Source organism: Parasteatoda tepidariorum, chromosome 6 (assembly GCF_982258835.1).
Source record: "Parasteatoda tepidariorum strain Cologne lab strain chromosome 6, Ptep-v5.0, whole genome shotgun sequence".
NCBI lineage: Eukaryota > Metazoa > Arthropoda > Arachnida > Araneae > Theridiidae > Parasteatoda > Parasteatoda tepidariorum.
Genome location: NC_141760.1, coordinates 27,345,704 through 27,366,092, shown reverse-complemented (window position 1 = coordinate 27,366,092; position 20,389 = coordinate 27,345,704). Strand labels below are relative to the sequence as shown.

The 20,389-nt window shown below is 28.2% G+C and overlaps 2 protein-coding genes across 4 annotated transcripts in view; one reads left to right on the top strand and one right to left on the bottom strand.

The window, feature by feature from the left end:
* The window catches only part of LOC107448633 (lysosomal alpha-mannosidase), an 80,551-nt gene that overhangs the window by 54,748 nt on the left and 5,414 nt on the right, over positions 1 to 20,389 (bottom strand). The window contains exon 1 of one of the 3 annotated variants that reach the window (XM_043053904.3): positions 15,150 to 15,234. The exons of 1 other annotated variant lie outside the window; for it this stretch is intronic. The gene's annotated coding sequence lies outside the window, so the exon portion shown is untranslated. Of the gene's footprint in view, positions 1 to 9,854; positions 9,992 to 15,149; positions 15,235 to 20,389 lie in introns of those variants that run through there. One more of the 3 variants, XM_043053901.3, reaches the window with a different exon arrangement.
* Positions 14,235 to 20,389, top strand: part of LOC107448617 (acyl-CoA Delta-9 desaturase) — a 61,999-nt gene continuing 55,844 nt past the window's right edge. The window contains exon 1 of the mRNA XM_071178882.2: positions 14,235 to 14,404. Within this exon, the coding sequence (XP_071034983.1) occupies positions 14,331 to 14,404 (74 nt within the window). The 5' untranslated portion in view covers positions 14,235 to 14,330. The remainder of the gene's footprint in view (positions 14,405 to 20,389) is intronic.

The following is a 20,389-nucleotide window of genomic DNA, read 5'->3' as shown; positions in this document are numbered from 1 at the left end:
AAAAAAAATTATGTTTTGAAGAAATAAGGTATGGGTTTAAAAAATTATTACTTACATGCTAAAAGAATACTAATTAATTATGCTTAATTACAATTTAATTATTTGTGAAATGAATTAGAGGAGAGGAACAAAGTCAAAAAAAAAAAAAAGCTTTAAATTTAAATCTTTTTTTTCTTCCTCTTTCGATTGTCAAAACAGTCTTATGCAGTGAAGTGTGTCGTTTAATTTTAACCGGTCGCCTTGAATTGAAATCAAAATCATTTTGTACTTTCTGTAATTTCGCTTTCATTAGTGTTAAAATTAATTATTAGAATTAAAATAATTTAATTTCATTAGTATTAAAATTAATTATTATTAAATTAATTAGTATTCAATTAATTATTATTCAATTAATTATTATTCAATTAATTATTATTCAATTAATTATTATTCAAATTAAGTATAACTCAAATTAATTTATTTAAAATTAAGTATTATTTATTAATTATTAGTATCAATTAATTATTTTTAATTATTTCATTAGTACTAAAATTATTTTCCAAAATATTTTTAACCTAATTTTAATAACTATTTTGCGAAGATATTGATCTTAAACACTTTAAAGCAATCGAGTTAATTAATATGTTATCACTGTATATTTTTTAAGATAAAACTTGGGTGCATTGCCGAGAAAACTGGAAATCAGTGGACGGGACATCACATATTTCACCACCAATAGGTTAAGCGAAAAAAATCTTGCTGACAAAAATAATTAGCATTTTCGAATTTAGAATAGAACATAATATTAATTTTCAGCAATAAAAAAAAAATGCTTTTTTGGGATCGGAAATTTGAAATAAATTCCGTCAGAGAAGAGATTGATTTTTTTTTAAAATATATAACGATAAAACACAACTTACATGTCATTTAAAATAATAATAAACATATAATTAATGCTACCTAACAATTTTTAGAAATATTTGTACGTCAGATTGTTTAAAAATTAGGATAAATAATTAAATAAATAGTGTTTCATCAGAAAGTGATAAGGATACAAGAATAATAAACAAATAATATTTGTTTAAATCCATAAAACTTTAGGCACATTTGGACTACGTTATGTAAAACAAGAAACTCAAGGATTAATAAACATTTATCGAAATCAAATCCTATCTTGCTCATCTAAATTAAAAGAAAAAGAAGTCTCATTGCGACGAGGGAAATGAGATAAGAATAGATCGAAAAGGAAACGTTTCCGCGTCATTTATACAAAATGCTACATTATTTATTTATCTTTTAAGTCTATAAAATATTGCTTCCATTAATAGTATTTTTTCGATTAGAATAGTTATTAGAATAATTTAATATTAAAAGTTAGCAAGCGATTGGGAATACCGCTTATAAAATCACTTGCTTTAAAACCATTTTCAGTTCAAAATATTAATTTTAAATAAAATAAAATATACAATTATGATATAACACTTAAAAAATATGAACATATTCCTTAACATTATAGATGAAATTATACTCAGACTACTAGTAAACGATTTCGAATACCGTTTATAGAATCGTTTGCTCTAAGACCCATGCCTTGTCAGAATAAAATATTAGGTGAAATTAGGTTAATTTTATTAAGAAATGATTCTAAATACCGTTTATTACCTATTATATGATTATAGATATAGACTTATGTAGATTATAGAAGATCCATGCATTTTCATGTCGAAATATTAATTTCTAATAAAATCGAAAATATAATTGTTATATACCCCTTATAGACTAAACTTCACTGTAGGGTAAACTTCAAAACTGAGGTCAGCTTCACTGACGTCATATTTTTTGCTCTATGACTTTGCATAAAGACGCGGTTGCCTTTCAGTGACCGTCAATAATAAAATAAGTCGATTCTTAAAATTTAATCTACAAAAACGAAAATCATCACAATATCAAAACATGCTAAATCCATCCTTTAGTTTCATTATCGCCATTTTGTAAAAGTGAGATTTTTAGGACATATGTTTAAAATAATAAATAATTTTGATTTTTCTTGCTATTTTCTCAAGTTTTTAAAGCATATAATAACAAATTCCATTATGCCCCATAAGCAAAACAAAACAAAAATTACCGGAGTGGATTACATTTCTTAAAGAAATTGAGAGGAATTATGAAACAATTTGCGTAAATAAATCCAAATGAAAACTGTTTTTGAATTAATAAAATAGTTAAAGAATGCCTATAATCATTCAAAAACAATGATGGTCACTCATGTAGTAAGATAAATCTAGCTTCAATCGATGTCAGAAAAGCGCACAAGCGTTTGATATTCTGAAATAAATTTTAGGTTTAAGAAAAGGAAATACTGAAATATAAATTGTTTCAATTTTAAATTTTGGTAATCAAGAAAGGCATGCTAATATTTTAAAACCCTTCGCTATTAAATTTAAAAAAAATAGAGCTCATGTTCAATAAAGTATTAAATATGCAGATTCAGTAAAAATAAAATGCAAGTCTAGTAATCAATTTAGATTTTAGTGTATTTGCCGAATTTTAACTGATATTTTTCTTCTTTAGTGTAGACATTCTTGTTTAAAAAAATTGGCCCTCTATTAAAATCGAATGCTCTTAGAACAGATGTGATTTTGATTAGTGCATGATTTTAACAATCTGCACTTCCTTGATTCATGCATAACGATTTAGAACAACATAAAGAAGTAAGGAACGATGGTTACTGAGTTCTACGAGGAAGGACTCAAAAGCTAATAAAGTTGTTAAGATAACAAATCAAAGTTTCCTATCTCGTCCAGAGAAAAGATAATGAGTTAGTGCTAGCGTTTATGCAACGCGATGAACTGACAAAGTGACAATAGCAGCTGGACTCGCATCTTAAACTGGAATTCGTGACACTAAACGGCGAAGAATGTGATCATAAACTTAAGTTGTCGAATGGAATTAGAGAAAAAGCCACAGTGAAATGAAAAAAACAAAAACATGATCGGAGTTTTTGAAAAAGTTTGGAGAAGACCTTCGTTTAATAATGTTTTTATTTATTTATTTATTTTTAATAACCGTCGTTGAACAACCGACCCATTTTTGGAGGGCTTACGACTACTAATGTTCAACTCCGTAGCCTTGTAATTTTGAACCCAATCCAGAAGACAAGGGAACTCCTGGATGGAGAGAAAATTTGCCTTCACTTTTTGTGGCAACTATCCAGCATTTGCGTTACTCGGACAAGGAAATCACGAAAACTTCCCACTGTTAGACTGACGGTAAGGGGACTCAAACCCCATAATCCATGTACCGTTGAGGATATTTCACGTCAGCACTGTGGTCGGGACAAACCGGATGCTGAATTCGTATCTGCCAGCCATTGCTGGGAATCGAACCCGGTTCACCTCATTGGAAGGCGAACGCTCTATCCTCTGAGCCATCACGACTCTTTAACAATGGTTAAAGAAGATCATGATCTCATCTCATTTTTCTGGAGGAAGACAAAATTGTATCTCAGAAATGTTAATTATTTCATTTTTTTTATTCGCACTTAATGGGTCAGAAATCTCATTTTGAATTGAAAGTTACATTGGAGATTAGATATAGGATGATCAAAATAATTTATAATTAACATAATAGTAATTCGTAATGGTAATTCAATAGTGACCAGAGAAGAATAAAAACTAGGAACAAAAAGTTTATTAGTGAGTGGACTAAGTTGCTCAATATCTGATAAGTAAGAAACCTCTCGTAAGTTCGGCATAGTCATTTATTTATCAATGAATTATGAAACTGGCGATTATAAACCCTTAAGCAGGGTGAATCATACTTTAATACGATAACATCATGTAGTATCAGTTAAAGAAGGATAATTAGAAATAAAAATGTGAGTGTTAAATTGATTCATAACTTTAAATACATTTTATGCAAAATATTGTTTTCAAACTATACTGACAGTTTATATACCCATTTCTTCAAATCAAAGTTTTAAATTTTGGTAAAACGCGTCACAAAAGTTAATATATTTGAAGTGTATAGCTTATAGTAACATTCGGGCAAAGTCGCAACCTTTTCGTTGGAAATCACTTAAAATGAGATTTTTGGTGCTTTTTTTTAAGTTTTTGGTCGATTGTTTTGAATATTTGACTTTTTTTTTCAAAGCACTTAACGCAATTTTGAACTATAATTTTTTTTACTTCAATATTTTCACAGTTGATGTCATAAAACAAAAGTGTTTACTAATTTTTGTTCTGCTTAGTGTACATGTAACCAGTAAAATAAGAAAATTGGCATCGTATACAATGACAATGGCCAGCAAAATATGAAACAATTAAACATTTCACACATTGCTTTAACGATGTATGCATCACCGAATGGCAAAATATAAAATTGAAATAGTTCATGCTTTCATTTAGTGATATTACGATTTATTAATGCTTGCGGAAAGTAATTTCGGGATGCAACAAGCAGGTTAAAAAAATTTTTAATTTTATTTATCAATAAAGGCATAAGTTTTTACTAATTGCCATGTATTATTAAAAAGCAGGAATAATTATTCGAAAGGGACATGGGGATTATCGTCCCGTATATTCTTGCCCGGTATTCCCTACACCTGTTTTATTTTAAGTAAATTGTATCCCGTTATATGATGGCCTGGCATTTCCAACACTGATGCTTTTTTAAGGTTTAAGGTTATTGCCTGGTATTCCAAACACTGTTGTTTTCCTAACTGGATATTATTCATTATAACCAAATAAGACAATTAAAGCAAAACTTGTGTTTTGTAAAAGAGTGATATTAAATTTTTTATGCTGAATTCTCATGACCTTTCTGTGTGATTTTCATCCATGAAACCATATTACCATGCATTGCCTAAAAACTTTTGTCATTATAAGCAATGCTAGGTAAATTATGCAATAATTTTCTTTTTATATACTTTAAAAAATTTTTCCATTTTTATGGCAATATAATGCCTGGCAATATAATACCTGGCAATTTCCCCCTTTGTAACATATAAAATATTTCGATTTGGCTGAATATCCATTTATTATTTTTGCATTCAATAAGTAAATCAATATCTCAATAAGTAAATCAAATTATAATAAAATTTTAATCATTTTGATAAAACATTCCTAAGTTACTTTTTATTATAAATACAATTACTTTTACCTAAATGGGACCAACTCATTAATTTCGCAGCTCAATTGTTGTTACTATTGTTCCATTTGAAGTCCATTGCCAATTTTATGGATCAATAACGAAAAGAAAAAAAAAACTTACAGTCGAGTTCAACCACGAATTTTTAAACGTAAACATTTCTTTCTGATCACGTGCAGATTTTGATATCTCTTCTTATCTTCTCTTCATCAAATTATAGAGATTTATTATAACGATGTTATTTATTTGGGGCACTCATGTGAAAAACAATATCGATAACTCAAATTTCGTTCGTAAAGAAGTTCTATTTCTTACTGATTCACATAGTGGAAAAATTAATCATGCTGTTGTTTCTCTCTATATTCTTAAATTATTTACAAACACTACATTCATATTTGTCGAAAGGAAACATGAATTAGCTGCCAAAATCTCGCCACGTGCAAGTCAATAAAAACGAATAATTTGTGCAGACCCTCAGTTTAACGATGTGTTTTATGTTACTCAACAACTAAAGTTTAAATTGAAAAAAAAAAAAATTCTAATTTATCATTTATCGAATCATTTTTTTCAAAAGTTTTTTAAGATTAAAAATTTTTTTTTAAAATGCATCATTTATCGAACAGTTTTTTTTTTCAAAAATAGTTTCAGTTTTAAAATTTTCCTTAAGTCATGTAATAATGAATCTTCCATTCGAATTTTCTTCGATTATAACATTTGTTAAACAACCTTATATGGTTAAAAGGACATGAAATTTTTTTTTAATTTTTTGAAAAAATATTTTTATCTAAAAATTTATGAAAACTTTTATAATGTCACTGTCATTTTTATTAATGAAACAGTTTTGAAAGATATTATAACAATTATATAGGCAATTTCGCGTTATTTAAAAAAAAATTGATATTTATGGTTATAAAATATCATTTTTTCTATTTTTTTTCCTTTATTTTCATCCTAGCGTCTTAAATTTTATAATAAATTTTTCTGAAAGTTAGACATATAAATAATTTATATAATAATTTAAAAGGTTGCTAAGGATAAATCTGTAGAAGAAAATTATAACAAAAGTTCTTGTTGTCGTTTGAGCGCATCTAAACGCATAACTCGGTATTTATTGTTTGTTAAGTTGTTAAGTTTTTGTTAAGTTTTTAAGTTTTGGTTGTTAAGTTTTTGACATACGCCCGTTTTTGACAGTTTTAATCATTGATAAAATGCGTTTATACATTGCTATATTATTTTTACCAATACATAAATGCATTTCAGTATTATACATATTTTAAGTGACACAAAGCCCATACTGTTTTAAGTCAAATATTAATACTACTTTTTTTTTATATAATTTAACATGTAATGAAAAGAAATATATCCAGATAAAAAGCCTATTCACTACAGAAATATACTACAAATATGGACCACTATATGATAAAAAAAAGATATACTAGTAGCTATATAGATGTAAAAGTTGTTATAAAGAAAACATTTTAATAATGGAAAAAGAACTTTAAACATTCTACTATTCTGAACTATTACCGCCACTTTTCCCTTACACAAAAACACAAGGTGTGTTAGATTATTAGAAATCCAGACTACTAATAATCTTTTCCTATTTCAAATTAAGATACATGATTTGAATTAACTATTTTCTTTTTCTTTTAACGATTCGATTTGTAAATGTATCCAATTTTATAATTATAATTTTATGCCTTAGTAAAACATTAAAATTTGCAAAAAAAAAACTTCTAATATTTTATAACAACAAATTAAAACAGCAAAAAAATATGTTTCAGTTTTATAAATATTAATATTAAAATTATAATCGCACAAAATTTCATTCAGTCTATTTAAAACTTTCATAAAAGAATGAAAGATCTCTAAAAATAATAAGATAAATATATTAATAAAGAGTGAAATTCGTTTTCCTCTCATCAAAACTAATTAAACTATATTTTCTATTTTAAAGCAATTTAGTATTGTCAATAATACAATATTTATATTGGAGCATATATGTTAATATGCTTGTATAAATTAATTCGAAATTTTAAATAAAGACTATAAAAAAATTCCCATGATTTTGTGCGATTTTGTGATCCATGATTTTGTGCTATTATTCTAGTTTTTAACCAGTTTTTGACGCTTGTCATGTTAGAAACCTAACTCTGCTTTTGCACAATTTTACAGTAGATATAATAGGCATTTGCAGAAACCAAATTTTACATGATGAGGACTCATCCTGATGAAAATTAAAAATTTATTTTCTAACTTTTAATTAATTTTTTAATTATAAAATGTTAAAACCATTTTCTTGAATTTTACAATATTTTTGCTTGCTGAAACCCATCGCGTTCAAACAACTACAAAACACGGAGTATCGGATACAATACTCAATTGCCGCAGCATCGGATACAATTCACGGAGTATCGGATACAATACATGAGTATTGTATCCTTCAATACAAAGTCTTGTTTTCAAAGGGCAAAATTTTTGATACAAAAAATATTGTAAAGTGATTTGCGAAACCTACTTTTTTCCGCAGTCATATGTAAATAATCTCATCCAAAAATTCTGTTATAAAAATATTAACTTAAAATTCAAATAAATATAATGAGTTACTTAAAACATGATCGTTGAAAGGCTATGAATTACACGATTTATTATGATTTCTCTCTTTAAGCTAGAAAAAAAAATTTCTGTGAAGCAAATGACAAATGAAAGAGCTTTGGTAAGAGTTCTATCAAAAAGTCCTCCACGAAGACAAATTTCTCCCAATACTTGACCAGGAGTTCCCTTGTCTTCTGGGTGAGGTTCAAAATTACGAAACAATGGAAGATGAACATTGGTAGTCGTAAATGCTACCATTTCAATTTGCCCTTAAAATATTTCCTTGAATTCAAAGCAATGATGTTAATTGCAGCAGAGGTCAGCACGTAACCCCATGTCGTCGAGTTCGTTTAGACGACAGCAACAGCAGGTAGTTTTTTTTTTTTTTTAATCAAATAGGAATTATCTAACCAAGCTGAAAAATAAAAATAAAAGAGGAAATGATAATTGTAAGCACATAATTCTCTTTATTCCAAAATTTTCAATTCACATGAACTTATTAGGAATAGCAAGACGACGAAAATAGTTATATTTTAATAGTTATATTTTAATAAAAAAAATTATGCACATTTACTTAAATATTAATAAAAACAAAAAGAAAACTGAAGTATTGTATATTTTTATTTAAATTTTTTTTAATTACATAAATTAAAAGAAGAACGGCGAAATATAAATCTGATAGAATATTTATTACTTTATATTTACTTGCATTAAAACAAAAGGCACGAGAAAAAGACAATATATTAATTTTATAATTGTACAATACATTGAACTAATATAAAAATTAAATAAATTAATAATTTTTTATAAAAATAAGTTAAAATATGAAACTACTTAAAAATGACGATTTTGAGCTACAAAATTAAGGAAAAGAAAAATTAGGAAATACAAATATGAAAAATTTCTCGTTTTCAAGTTTTCCGTTGCCTTTAAACTCGTCATGAAAAAGTAAACTTTGTAGTTATGATCTATTTATGAAAGTATAAAAATTAGATAAGAGAAACATTTATAAACAGGAAAGAAGAACTGCGAAAACAATTATCATTTGCTTAAAATAAACGAAAAACCGAAAAATATAAATCTGAAATTTTACCTGTATTAAAAAAAAGTTCACGTAACGGCTCTATATTTATAAATTTTTAAATCTTATAAGTAAAAGCACTAAAATATTATCTATATTAATTATTTTTGTGTAAGAATGAACTGGAATATGAAAGTACTTAAAATTGATGATTTTAAGCTGCAAAATAAAAATAATAAAAATATGAAAAATTATTTTCAGGCCATTCTAGCTTCTGAACTTATGATAGTTTTCAACATATAAAAACTCGGAGCAATCATTATCCTTAATATGAACAAAAATAAAAGAATCATTGATTAAAAAATTGTTAATTGCGTAAAATAAACGAACGACTATGTTAAATATAAATTCGAAATCCTTTTTATATTTATCTGATTTAATACAAGGCACACGAAGAAGACTCTAAATTATATTTATAAACCGCATTTTAAACTATTATAAAAATTAACAAAATTAATTATTTTATATGAGAAAGAATTAAAATATGAAATGACTTAATACGGACGTTTTCAAGAGACAAAATAAAATAAAATTAAAACTATTAATTGTAGACATAAAAATCATCCTTTATCCAGGTCTTTCTATTCATCCGATATTATTGATAATAAATTGATAATTTCCGATAGATATCGATATAAATTACGATTTTCAACGAAAAAGAAATATAATAATATAACACGCTAAGGAAAATTAAAGAAATTAGATATATTAACTTTATTAAAAAAATTAAATAAGCCTTGCGGGAAAAAAACTATTAATTGTATAAAATAAAAGTAGAATGAATGAATAAATATAAATCTGAAACCTTAATTAAATTCACCTGCAACAATTATACAATGTAATAATAATACAATGTGTAACAAGGGTTATATAATGTGTAGCAAGGGTTATACAATGAGCAAGGATAATTTTTTTAATTGAGTACATTAATGTATTAAATTAATGGAAAATTAAACTAAATTAATGTACCAAAGAATGAACTAAATTTAAAATAATTTAAAATTGACGATTTAAAAAAAAAGAGTTGCAAATTGTAAATATGGAAACTTACTCCACGTCAGGTCTTCCTTTTCACCTGAACCCCCGATGCGCAAGATGAAGATGAAGAAAAATCTTTCTTCCTGCTCATTCCCTTCTAACTAACTAACAAGCAAAATCACCAAGTGACGCAATCTCTCGAGCAAGGACGGACGCAGTAGCCGTCAGTTCTATTTTATTTATTTGTCCTTTTTTTTTCTTTTTTTTTGCTCCACTGATCTCATCAGAAAATGATAATCTCGGAGCCGAACGGAAGTTCAAAGTTTATCGGCAACGATGGACGACAATGTTGAGATTCGGAAGAAAGCTTCTACGAATTGAGTCTCCTAAAGTCAATAAGTTAAATGTCGAATAATAAAATGATGATTGAAAGATGGAGAGCGACAAAAAAATTAATAAAATGGAATCGAGTTAACGTGATCTGTTGCATGTTTTCCTGATTAAATTGTGAGAATTTTAAGATAGTTAAATCAAAAATTAGTTTTCATATGATGCTAGAAGGCTATATTCCCTGCTCGCTACATCCTCACTTACCCCAAAAACTGCTTCGCTACTCTTGGCGTTAAACTGTAATATCAAAATTAAAATTATTCAATTAAAAGATCAAAAAGTTTTTTTTTTATTGCAAGTAATAGTTTCGTTTTGATTTATTTCTGATTCTATTGAAATAAAATTGAAAGCTTAAATACAAAATAATTTCAATTTAAATTATGAAATAATAATAAGGTAAAATAATATTAGTTTTTACACCTTGTAAAATGTTGAAATTATTTCGATTTAAGTTCTTAGAAATTTTGATTAATATTATACATTAGATTGTTTCGCAAGAAGCTTATACAATATTGTAAAATAAACAAATAATATCTATTTTTCTAAAAAAATAGACTTTGGGAATTATAAAAGAAAACGCATTTAATTACATAACTTTTTATTTTTCTCTAGGTTGTTTATTAAAATCAAAAGTGTAGAAATGGAGCACATGTCGGTGGAGTATATTTCGAAGGTTATTTTTTTTTCCGAATTGCTTTGGCTTATTATCTTTCAAGTGATTTGTTATACAGCGTATTGAAATTTCTATTGATAAAAATTCGTTTTTTAATAACAAACTTATAATAAAAAGATTAATTTTGAATTGGTGCTAAATAAGAGAAGAGCAAAAATTACTTGTTAAAGGCATCGCTATGTAAAATGTATACTAATAATACAATTATTATAAAAAGATTTCATCTATAGAATTTTTACCAAATTTATTATAGGTTATTCCAGACTTTTTTCAAGTTTATGTGAATATGTGAAAATAAGGTATTTTTTGGGACTTTGTCCTTTTCATTCTTGGATTTCCTCAGTTCATTATTTTTAAGTTTTTTGAGATCTAGAAAAGTGTCACGGTCTATACAACTACAAAATGGCAAATCGATACCCGCCCAGCAAACAGACATAAACAAATTTTGCCTCCATTTTGTATAAAAACCAGTGATCTAATTCCAATTGCACAAATTTCGTTTTAACTGGCACCATTATTCACAGAACCAGAGGTCTTATTCCTTTCGCACGGATTTCGTTTTGATTGGTTTCATTTTTAATGAAAACCAGACGTCCAATTCTAATCACACAATTTCGAATTTTAGCTTCATTTTCCCCATAAACCAGCAGTTTCTTCTTCACTCACACAAATTTTGTCCATAATGATGAAATACACATTTTTGCTTTGTTTGGAGAAATGCAGAATGCTAGGAGTTAATGTGGACATAGTCGAGTCTAGTTGTGATGATCATGTACTAAGATAAAAATTTACCGCCTACGAAAACGGTTTGATTCTAATTCTTTTCAGCTTCATGACTGAGGTATTATTTGACATCTTTGTTCCATTTCATGCTTATTTAATTAGTTTTTGCTTCGATTTTTTCCATCATTTACGCTGACTCAACAAGCATGCCGGCATCCCTGTTAGGCCATCCATGTTATATGATTCATTCAACATTTCGTCTTAATAAGACCATACGCTTACTTTGTTGTTTGTTTTCAAAATGAACTTCTTCAAATAACTTGATGGACGCGAAAGGAAAATCTTTTACGAATATGCACAAATTATCCATAACAAACTATAGTTCTTTTTCTGAAGGCAACAGTATTATGCTTGTTAGTCGAAACAAAAATAAATTAAAATTAACAACGAAATATTTGTGATAAACATGAATAGAAAAAAAGTGTACAGAGAATTATTCTTATTATTATTCTTGCTATTCGTGAATTATTCTTGCCACAGTAGATAAGAATAATTCTTCTCAAAGAATTATTCTTATGTACTGTGGCAATTTCCCTGTTGGACACAGGCAATTTAATTCTGTTGCATCCAAAAAATAATCAAAATTTTATGTTTAGAATTTTGATCAATATTTTAAATGATAAACATTAAAAGAGACGAGGGGGGGGTGATATTTTAGTCTTGATGGCGATACTTGATTTCATGCATAGGATTTGACGCAACTAGTTTTAGCCCTTTGACGCAGACGGGACAACGGTGTCATTTTTAAATATAATGTTACCTGATGCTCAAATTACGAGCAAAAATATATTTTGGTATTTTTTAATTATTATGAAAAGTTCAATAGTTACTATTTGTTAGATGATCGGAATTATATTTGTACTAAAATATAAAATAGAAAAAAAGTAGCTTGAAATTTTTTTTTCTCATTAATATTCAAATAATAATCAGTAACTAATTTTGTAAATTGAAGAAATTTGGATAATGAATAACTGCTTCTTTTAGATCAAAATAACTGCAAATCTGAAAAATTCTTGTTTGGAAGTCAGCGTTTAGAAGATTTCACCTTTGATCTAGAAAAAGACACCAGATTTTCATGTTGTATTTCATGACCATAAATTATTAAAATACTAAACATAATATTCTTCACCTTTTTTTTTACCTAAATGAATACAAAATAGTGAAAAAGTATGAAAAAAATATATTTAATAAAAATTCTGCGTCAAAGGGTTATTGAGAGTAATCTAATGATTAATTCATTGATAGCAATCAACATCATCGTCCGGAATAATTCGACGTGATTAACCACTTTTTTACAGTGTAATATAATACATAAAAATATAATAGTACATAGTATAAGTATATAAAGTTAGTATAAATGACTATATTGAAACAAAATGTTTTTACAAATACATTTCCAAATTTATACATGGAATTTGAAAAAAAAGTTTACTCCAATAAGACTGAATAAAATTTACAGGTAGAAAGTAAAAAAGCCTTCAATTAGATAACAGATAATTAAAATTAAGTAATCTTATAATTATTTGAACAATTCTACATCTTTTCCTGTGAACAGTCCAAAAGCGCTTTGACCACGATTGCGATGAAATTTGAAAAGTTTTCACCGCAGTTCACGGTTTGTCAACTTGAAAAAAGTGGCAACAGAGTTTGACTGTAATGAACTAAATTGGATCGGTCTAAATGGATTTTTTCAAGTTAATAGAAAAATTCAAGCAAATAAATAAAATAAATCAATAACTTTTCACTGATAAAAAAATCAGAAAGATATGCTTAGTTTTATCAACGTACAAATGCTTATTTTCTATCAATTCAATTTTTTTTGTTAATGTATAAAAGAGTAAAAAAAAATTTTTTTAACCTACGCTGATGTCTCGTTGTTTGAAAGAGTCGCCAATTTTTTTTAAAGGTTGATTTCTTAATACATCAGTTCCAGCAAACAGATATCATTAACTTGTTTTAAGAAGCTCTTAAATATTCAGATATGCCGAGTTATCCTGAAATATTTTTTTTAAAAGCCTATACATCTGAGGTATATGTTAATCATTTATATGACGTATATTGCTTATAGAGTCCATGAAATATGTAAAAAGTATTTCTACAAATGATAGGTGGTCGTTTTTTATTATAACATTTCTTATATTATAAGTGTTAGTAAATTATTATTGAAATTTGATAAAAATCGAAGTTGTATAATGTACTTACAACATCTTCAAATTTTCAATTTCAAAACTCACTTATTTGATTTTAACTTCTTTATCGTAAGATTTTGTATAATTATGTACTAATGACAAGAAAGTAGTATAAAATTATGTCAAATATTGCTCATGAATTCTTATAGTTAAATCATCTGATAGTAGGGGAGAGTGGGGTCAATTGTATGGGGGAAGGCAAGGAGCATCAGAACTACGTTAAGTAACATTTATTCACATAAAGGACATAACACAGGACAATATACAAAATACAAGACACTTAACTTATTAGAAGAGGCCGTCTGCCTCATTCGATGTGTGTGTAGGAGTGATGTGGAGGTACGCCAAGATATGCGTGGGGAAGGTGCGCAATGATATATGTACGTGTGCGTGACGTATGGAATACGTTTCCCACAATTGTAACAGGGTACGATTGTAACAGAGCGAAAATTTTGAGTGCCGGGTTCTAGATTTGGTTCCTAGGTGGATCACAAGGTGTATTTAATAAATCTACATGTACACTCCTGCTGGCAACCATTTTTATGCACTTTTGAAAAAGTTACATTACAAAAGATATTTTCACGCTACGTAAGTACTTTTTTTCGGTATTAGAATATTATATTGTAAAAAAGCAATTTTGTTTAAACAAATAAAAATTATTAACCGAATATGTAAGTGGACACCTTAATTAACATTTCAATAAAAAATTGGTTTTGTTAATTAACCAGCATTGTTTTTAACAAATGAAACTGAAATGGCGTCTTGAGGACGATTGTAACAATAAGTAAAGGGACGATTGTAACAGCTGAAAATAAATAATCTTATGCTTACAAACCATTACTTAACTCTTTAAGAACCACCAATAGTTTCCTATATAATTTATTTTATGTTGCATGTGCATTATTTTATTTGTCACCTTTCACAGTAGAAATTAAAATTTTTAACCCCTTAAAGTTAAAAGTTTAGCCCTTTAGGTCTCTGCTCATTATTATTTTTACTCCTAAAATATCATTACTAATTTGATCAATAAAAAAATATATCACAACTATGATAATATGTATAATTAACTATGTTTTAGTTGAATTTATGAACTGTTACAATTGACCCCGCACAATTGTAACAAGTGCATGACTGTCAAAAATTGTTAATAATTAATATAATAACATTTAAAATAAGGTATTTATTTTTTTTCTAGTGGAGGATACTCTACTTTACTCGTCTGTCAATTAATACTAATAATATATTGGATTTTTTGTTAGTTAAAAATAGTTAAGTAAAAAATGTTACAATTAACCCCACTCTCCCCTACACAATTTCATAAAAAAAAACTTACCTAATACAACCATGACATGTGTTGGATTGTGGATTTGGCGATCAAGTGACAAAGCCAAACTTTTTTTTATATAGATGCTTCTCGTGCATGATTTCTTTTTGGACACCTGCCATTTCGTTAAATAAATTTCTAACTTAATGCTAAGAGAGATCTTTTATTTCATTCGCCAAATGGTTCGATTTTGTGAATGTCACGAAACATGATGAAGTTTTTAACTAAGTCACGCATCGCCAATTTTTGCTTCTGAACTAAACGTGATAATTGCTTGCATTTAACATGAAAGAATTATAAGTGAAACAACATTAGAAAATTACATTTTTTCTGCTCCAAGAATGAAAAACATTATCCCATTTTATCAGTATGATTAGATAACATCTAAAATTTTAAAATACCATCATGCATTTAGCCTTGAAATCTCTACAAATTTTTAGATTGTATGGCTCTGCAGTTTTAATTTACTAAAATTTCAATATTATGAGTAGGGGAGAGTGGGGTCAATTGTAAAATTTTTTACTTAACTATTTTTAACTAGCAAAAAATCCAATATATTATTAGTATTACTTGACAGACGAGTAAAGTAGTCTGTCCTCTACTAGAAAAATAATAAATACCTTATTTTAAATGTTATTATATTAGTTATTAACAATTTTTGACAGTCGTGCACTTGTTACAATTGTGCGGGGTCAATTGTAACAGTTCATAAATTCAACTAAAACATAGTTAATTATACATATTACCATAGTTGTGATATATTTTTTTATTGATCAAAATAGTAGTGATATTTTAGGAGTAAAAATAATAATGAGCAGAGATCTAAAGGGTTAAACTTTTAACTTTAAGGGGTTAAAAATTCTAATTTATGCTGTGAAAGGTGACAAATAAAATAATGCACATGCAACATAATATAAATGATATAGGAAACTATTGGTGGTTCTCAAAGAGTTAAGTAATGGTTTGAAATCAGTACTAAGGGGTTAAACAATCGCAATTGAAATTATGAATTTTATTTTCAGCTTTTACAATCGTCCCTTTACTTATTGTTACAATCGTCCACAAGACGCCATTTCAGCTTCATTTGTTAAAAACAATGCTAGTTAATTAGCAAAACTAATCTTTTTTTCTTAAATGTTAATTAAGGTGTCCACTTACATATTCGGTTAATAATTTTTATCGGCCGGAATCATTTTACATAATGTGTGTGAAACTACGTAGCAGATATAATGAAAACAAACATATGTAAAAGAGACGTGATGGCTCAAGAGATAGACCGTGTGCCTTCAAATGAGGTGAACCGGGTTCAAATCCCAGCAGTGACTGGTCGATACGAATTCCGCATCCGGCTTGCACGGTGCTGACGTGAAATATTCTCAGTGGTAGACGGATCATGGGTTACAGTCCTCCTACAGTCAGACTAACCGTGGCAGATTTTCGTGGTCTTTCTCTCCATATAACGAAAATGCGAGTTAGTTCCTACAAAAAGACCTCCACGAAGGCAAATTTCTCCCATTACTTGATACAGGAGTTCCTTTGTCTTCTAGATTGGGTTCAAAATTACAAGGATGCGTAGTTGAACATTAGTAGTCGTAAACCCAAAAATTAGGTCGGTTGTTCAATGACGGTTATAAATTTTTTTTTTTAAAAAAAGAACATATGTAAAACGTAATTAAAAAAACTTGAAACAAAATCTTAAACAATACAATAAGTTTATTTTAACTCAAATTCCAGTAAAATTTTGATTATTATTACAAAATATGAAACATTTGAAGTGTAATGCAGAAAAAAAAATGAAATATGGACATATATTTACCATCTTGAAGATTTCGTTCGATTTAGGGCTGTTAACTATTATTATTACACAATTACACTCTCTTTTCATTTATTATTTATATATTTATATTTCCATTTCATTTTCACTCATAGCTTCGTATTTCTTTCCTTTTCACTCCTTAAGTCTCTTAAGATTGCGACTAACTAATCTAATCCCTTCCAATTGTCAAAAGAAGGCATTAAAAATATGTCACAATTTCGTCCTTCCCACCGTCTAAAAAATATGTAATAAAAAAGTTATGTAATGTCCTTTAATTGAGACTTTTGCCTTTTAATTAAGACGCTTGTCTTACAATTAAGACGTTTCTAAGTATCTGGGAGAAACGGATGGGAAAGGTATGTTTCCAGTCAATACCAACATCCTAATAATATTGTTGATCAAATCAAAACCGTAGTCCGGAAGCTAATTCACAATCCAGTGACCTTTAACGACTAACTCTGTTTTTTGGAAATTTTCTTCTTGATAGTAGTTGGTCGCAATTATAAAGAAGCTTTCACTTTTTTTAAAAAAATACACTCATGGACAAAAAAATTAGCGCACCAAGAAGGAGTCGTCAAAATGAAACGAAATTTTACATACGTAATGACTACTTTGATATAAATAAATGATTAGAAAATCAAAGAAAAACTATAATCTTTGATTTTCTAATCATTTACTTATATCAAAGTAGTCATTACGTATGCAAAATTTCGTTTCATTTTGACGACTCCTTCTTGGTGCGCTAATTTTTTTTGTCCATGAGTGTATATTATCTGACATAAAAAAGAATTAGGAATCAAGTTTTTTTTTTCTATTTTCGAAAATGACAAACAGGAGAGGGGGTCGTTAAAGGTTTCTGGAGTGGAAAATCGCGGGCCGGAAACCCTTCACATCTTAAAATCTCTACATCAAAATTTAATTAAAATTTGATTAATAAGAAACTACTTAAATTAATATTACTATATCTTAGTGAATTGCTATATGTAAAACGTGATATCGAAACAATACGCTGCAAAAATTAAGATAAAGAAAGCAACAACGGAAAAAGAAAAATATTAAAATTAGTTTAGATTTTTCTTTGAGCCACAAAGAAGAATAAGGAGAGGGGGAATTACTAGATTACATAAATATATCACTAGAATGTACAATAAAGAATAAAAGGGTTATTCTGACTAAAACATAACTCAGAATTGAATCTTCACCCACTTTATCAGGGGCATGGGAAACAAGCGGCGTTAGTAGGATGTGACATTGTGAATTAATGTCCTTGATGAAGGAACAACTTCAAAATTACAACTTAACTTCGGGGAAAGACAATAGAATTTTTTGTCGCCATTTTGTTCGAATCTTATTTCCTGTTTCCTACTTGTAAAGGTTAATAATTTTTTTCACGAGATGTTCTTGTTACATTTGAATGTGGCTTTCTGGATTAAAGATCAAAATTTAATGGAATAGTTGGATGGTCAAAATAAGGTGGTTCTAGAAGGTTTGGGAAACTGGTTTCGGTGTGATAGTCATTAGTTTGACAGAAGTATGATAGTCTGATTCAAACAAATAAAAAAAAACTAAATAATGTTAAAAAAAATTACAAAAGAAGATAACCTATTTTGCTACAATATAAAATATTTGCCTACATTTAATTCATGATACAAAATTGTGAATGAAACACTTGTGTAGAGAAAGAAGAATATGAAATACTGTCTACTCTAGTCCTGATTTAAGGATCAGTGTGATAAGAGTGTTAGGTTTGATCGTAGCTAGCCCTTAGAAGCTATTTCGACAAATCTTGGCCATTGCTAAGAGTGTTCTGTAAAGAACACCCTTAATATATATTTTTTTAGAATCCTTTTATAAATGAAGTCAACGCATTGGATGTCGCAAATTAATATTTAAGAGAGGGGAAAAATGGTTAAGGAGATCTTAAAAATTACAGTACAGGAAGGCTAGTGTAATAAACATAAACCGGTTTAAGTGGAGGTTGAAACTTCCAGGTGTTTTGCTTAATCATCTTTCAATTGCTTTTTTTCCCTCCCGAAATAAAATTTGGTTTTGTTTCGTTTGTGCCTTCCTGTACTGTAATTTTTCAGATTTCGATAATGTTTATTCGCTTTGGTATTAACTTATGACCCTCAAGTTACATACTTTTTGTTTTCATTTTTGATAAGGATCCTAAGATTGCGCATTGAGTGTAGCCTTTACGGAACACCGTGTATAAGTAAATGAGGAGAGTGCAGCGTTTTAGAAGTTGTTCCGACCCTTCTACTTATTTTTAATAGTAGCGGCATATGACGGTACATTTATCTGATTTTTTCATGCCAACTATCTTTATAACAACATTAAGTTAAAACCCAAATTATTCAATGCTATATTGTAAAAAAATCCGGGTCAAAATACCGTGTAAAGTACCGGTACTTTGGATGCATCAACCGTAAAATCCATTTTTAACTTAAAATACTATAACATAATTTTTTTATGCAATATTTATTTAATTAGAATAATTCAGTAATGTAATTATTACTGTGAAAATTATAGTGCGTCAGATATTTTTTCGTAGCATGCTCTGGTAAAAATTGATTTCACGGCAAAAAGTACGGCACCCTGGATGTAATTGTAAATTTAGTAAAAAGTAAATTTTACCGAATAAATTGTTTTAATGTATGATGATAGAATTTTATATTTTACATTTTGTAACCGTCGTTGAACAGCCGGCCGAATTTTTGGGTTTACTACTTCTAATGTTTAACTCCGCAGCCCTGTAATTTTGAACCCGATCCAGAAGACCAGGGAACTCCTGTATCAAGTATTGGGAGAAATTTGCCTTCGTGGAGGAATTTTTGATGGAACTCACCCTCATTTACGTTACATGGAGAGGGAGACCACGAGAACCTTCCACGGTTAGCATGATGGCAAGGGGACTCTAACCAATGATCCGTCTACCACTGAGGATATTTAACCTTCTACCAAACAGCATGGTACTCAAATAATATTTTATTGTTAATTTTTCCAAAAGTCATTAGCAAAGCACATCGATAAGAATTACCATGCGTTTTGGTGTTCAGAAACGAGGCATCCCTAAGTGCCGGTACTTCTTACCGTAATTTGATTTGGAATTTTTTACAGTGTAGAATAGAGTAGGGATGCTTAACATATGAGTTACGATACGAATTTGGATCGATAGGTCTTCCGAAATGAGTCCAGAAGCTTCTCCAAGGAAAAAAAGACCTTTATTTTAAACATAGAAGAATTATTTCAAGTAAGTAAACCTGTCATTGTATAATTTATTGTTGTACTATCACTAACTTTTGTACTTAGTTTATTTACCTTAGAACACTAGATGATTTCAACTGCCAGTTATGTAGTTCTGTTTAATACATAAATGTTCATATTTAACTGTTTCTTTATTCAAAGGTTTTTCACGTTTCGAAAAATCAAA